This window comes from Pezoporus occidentalis, unplaced genomic scaffold (assembly GCF_034315485.1).
Source record: "Pezoporus occidentalis ecotype Australia unplaced genomic scaffold, CSIRO_AGI_Poc_V1 ctg25, whole genome shotgun sequence".
NCBI classification, from domain to species: Eukaryota; Metazoa; Chordata; class Aves; order Psittaciformes; family Psittacidae; genus Pezoporus; species Pezoporus occidentalis.
Genome location: NW_026914394.1, coordinates 1,663,499 through 1,667,251, shown reverse-complemented (window position 1 = coordinate 1,667,251; position 3,753 = coordinate 1,663,499). Strand labels below are relative to the sequence as shown.

General features: G+C 61.4%; 1 protein-coding gene across 1 annotated transcript; it reads right to left on the bottom strand.

Annotated features, from left to right (window-relative positions):
- Nucleotides 1–584: 584 nt before the first annotated feature.
- FOXD2 (forkhead box D2) lies at nucleotides 585–3,351 on the bottom strand. The gene is given in 3 exon segments (XM_062623045.1): nucleotides 585–2,209; nucleotides 2,211–2,254; nucleotides 2,257–3,351. Coding segments are annotated over 3 exon segments (1,347 nt in total). The 5' UTR covers nucleotides 3,059–3,351; the 3' UTR covers nucleotides 585–1,708.
- Between the last annotated feature and the right edge of the window lie 402 nt (nucleotides 3,352–3,753).

Genomic DNA, 3,753 nt, shown 5'->3' with positions numbered 1-3,753 from the left:
GGGGAGAAGTTTGGAGAAGGGAGCGCTTAAAGATGTTTATTTACTTTGTAAGTTGTTGCAAAATTTAGGCGGAGATCAAGTTTCATTCGGTCATTCAAATGCTGCAGGCCCAAGGGGGACGTGTGTGCGGGGGGGAAACCCTCCAACTGATTTTCTCATGTGTCAACTTTTCCAAACAAAATAAAAGGAGATAGGGGGGATAGGAGAAACTTTCTCCCTACCCCCACCTCCCTCTCCCTAGAAACAGGCATTTTCGGGGGGGGGGGGAACACACCAAAAAGCAAGTAGATAAAAAACATAATGAAGAAAAAATAAAAATATGCAGGGGTCCTTCCCCTTGTCGGCCAAAGTGGGGACCCCCTCTCCGGCCCGGCCGGGAGAGGCAGAGGGAGGGAGGTAGCGCGGAGCACCCCGCGCAAGCTGCGCGCCCGGCAGCAGAGGGGAGCGCTCGGCGCCGTCGGCTTCGGGCACAGAAACTCAGCGGCCGGGCGAGTGTCGCCAACCCCAGGGTGGGAGCCACTCGCTTCCCCGAGGCCCGAGCGGGGCTCTGGGCTCTCAGCGTGACAAAGGACATCGCAAAGAACTTTTGGGATTATTAATATCATTTTTTTTAACCAGGTCACAAACATTTATTAATTTACACCAACGGTGGACAAAATTCTGTTGCCTTTTCCACATCAAATTATTCACAGATTCTCTCAATAAAATAGATATGACGGATGCACAACCAGTGAAGAGTTAACTGGACTCCGCTCATTAGCTCCCGAATAATCTATATACAAATAATTACCAGTACACCAAAAAACCCACGCACGGAAGGGGTGGGAAAACTGGGGTCAAAAAAAGAATAGGATGGGAACTTATCAAACGGATCGGACTTTCTTTAAAACGTGCATTTGAATGCCTCACTGGAAAAAAAAAAATGGGGGAAAAAAAGGAAATAAAAAAAAAAAGGAAAACAAAAATAAACCGCAGTCCTGAGTTTCACTGACTTTTCTTCTTAAAAATAAAGAAACCCTAAACAGTGCCTTTTCAAACCAAACCCGAAGCTTCAAAGAAACTAAAAATAAGATCGAACCATTAAAACATTTTCTTTGAGAGCAGGGGAGACACGGAAACACATGGCAAAAACCGCCCGGGAGAGAGACTTGCAGGGACGAAAAAGGGCTCGCTGCTACGGGGAGCGTCTGCAACTCCCCGGGGCGCTTTGCCAGGCGATTTAGGGGACCCCTCGGAAAACCGCACCTCTCAAAGGAAACATTTCCGACCCTAAGACCGTTTCTTTCTTAACATTCCCCCCCCGCTTCACACACCCCCCCCCCCGCAAGACGTTGCGTGTTCAGCCAGCCCAGGTCCCAGCTTAGGTTACGGCCACTTTATAAATACGCTTTGGCGCTTGCGGGACCAAACCGTGTTGTTCTTTCCCTTCTCCCGCCCTCCCGAGTTATTTAATGATTTTTTTTTTTTTTCCCCGAGCAAATAGACACAAATAGATTTGGATGCCGCAGAGCCTGGAAATAAAGTAAAAATTTAAAAAAAAAAAAAAAAAAAAGGAAATATTTCCTACCTTTAAAACACAACAGGAGGAGATGGGGGAGAAGGGGAGAGGGAAAGGGAGCCAGTTTCGGAGGAGGGGGGAGAGCTGGGAAGGGGCCTTTTGCTTCGCGACTCTCGCCCCCTCCCCGGTCCCCCCCGTCCCCAGCACACTTTAAAAATGACAGCTGCTCAGGGTTGTGATTTTACTGGAGAAGTTCTGGGCCGGCTGCAGGAGCGGCTCGTGTGCCAGGCTGACCTGGGGTTGTGCAGGGGCCAAGGCGGGGCTGAGCACGGCCAGGACCTGCGCCGGGGGGCCAGCCTGGCCGGCCGGGTAGGGCGCGGCGGGAGCGGCGCTGGGGTTGGTGCTGGGCGGTGGGGGCACGGCCCCCCCGATGATGTTGTCTATGGAAAAAGAGGGCCGGGACGGGTGGTTGGTGCCGGTGCCGCCGCCGCTGCCACCGCCACCGGCGGGCGTGGGGTCCGGCTTCAGGGTCTGGAGGAGGGCAGCGGGCAGGGCGGTGGGGCTCAGCTGGGGGTGGTAGAAGGACTTCCTGCAGTTCAGCTCGCCGCCCAGGAAGGAGGGCAGCCCCGAGGCGGCGGAGAAGACGGAGGCGGCGGCGGGAGGCGGCGGAGCCGGTAACGGGCAGTGCGGCGCCGGGAAGGGGAAGGCGCCCGCGGTGCCCCCGGCTCCGCCGCCGGGGTGGTGGTGATGGTGGTGGGGATAGCCCTGGAGCTGCAGGCCGTAGTTGTAGCCGTAGGGTCCGTAGGCGAAGCTGGGCAGGAAGGCGGCAGGGTCGGCGGCCCCGGCCCGCAGCAGCAGCTCGGGGTGCGGCGGGTGCAGCTGCTGCTGCCGCTTGAAGCGCTTCCTCCGGCGCAGGAAGCTCCCGTTGTCGAACATGTCGGCGGACTCAGGGTCCAGCGTCCAGTAGTTGCCCTTGCCCGGGTTGCCGGGCTCCCGGGGGATCTTGACGAAGCAGTCGTTGAGGGAGAGGTTGTGGCGGATGCTGTTCTGCCAGGCGGGGAACTTCTCCCGGTAGTAGGGGAAGCGCCCGCTGATGAACTCGCAGATCTCGCTCAGCGTCAGCCGCTTCTTGGGGCTCTGCAGGATGGCCATGGTGATGAGGGCGATGTACGAGTAGGGCGGCTTCACCAGCGGGTTCTTTCCCCCCGCGCCTCCGCCACCGCCGCCGCCGCCCGCGGGCGCCTTCTCCCCGGGCGCGGCGCCGCGGGCACACGCCGGCTCCGAGCCGCCGGCGGGGGAAAGTCGCTCCGGGGACCCCCCCATGCGCGCCTTGGCGGCCCCACTCCGCGGCAGCGCGAGCCCCAGCGGATCGCCGCCGTCCTCCTCGTCCTCGTCCTCCTCCTCGTCCTCCTCCTCCTCGTCCTCGCTGTACTTGCCCCCATCCTGGGGCGGGCCCACCACGTCGATATCCGCGTCCTCCACCTCGGAGAGCGGCTCTTCCTCCGGGGAGCGCTCGGACATGATCCCGCAGCCGCCGCCGCCGCTGCTGCCCAAAGTCATTGTTGTGCGGCCGGGGCGGCCGGGGCCGGGCTCCCCCCCCCACCTAGCGGCGGCTCCCGGGATGGGCCCGGGGCCGTGCCGGAGGGCTGCGGCCGCCGCTGGGACTCCGCGCCCCGGCGCCTCCGCTCCGCGCCCCGCTCGCCGCGCCGCTGCTGGCGGGGCCGCGGCCGGGCTGCGGGGTGGTGGCTACGGAGGGAGGGGCAGCGAAGGGGCGCGGGGCGGGGGGAGGGACGGGGCGCCCGGAGGCAGGGCAGGGAGCTTGGAAGGAGCGGTAATAAATTATAGTAAAATGATAATAATAAAGAGAGAAAAAGGGGGGGGAAAAGAAAGGAAAAGGGGAAAAAAAATCGGGGTTGCGGCGGCTGCTTGGCTGGGCTGAAGGGAGGGAGGGGGAAGGAGGGAAAGAGGGAGGGAGGGGCGGGGGAAGAGGGAGGGGGGAGGGCAGAAGTTGGGAAGGCGGCTCCCCCCTCCCCACCCCTCCCGAGCTGGGACCCGATGGAAACGCTCCCACTCTGCGCCTCCTGCCAGCGCTCCCCAGGCCTTTATACGGCCGCCCCGGCATCACGTGGCGCCCGCCGCAGCCCCCGCGGGTCCCGGTGAGGGGCTGCCCGGCCCGACCCGGATCCCCGGGGAGCGCGGCCCCCGTCGGGGCAGGGATGCTTTCGAGGAAAGGCGCTGCCTGCTCCGCCGGCTTT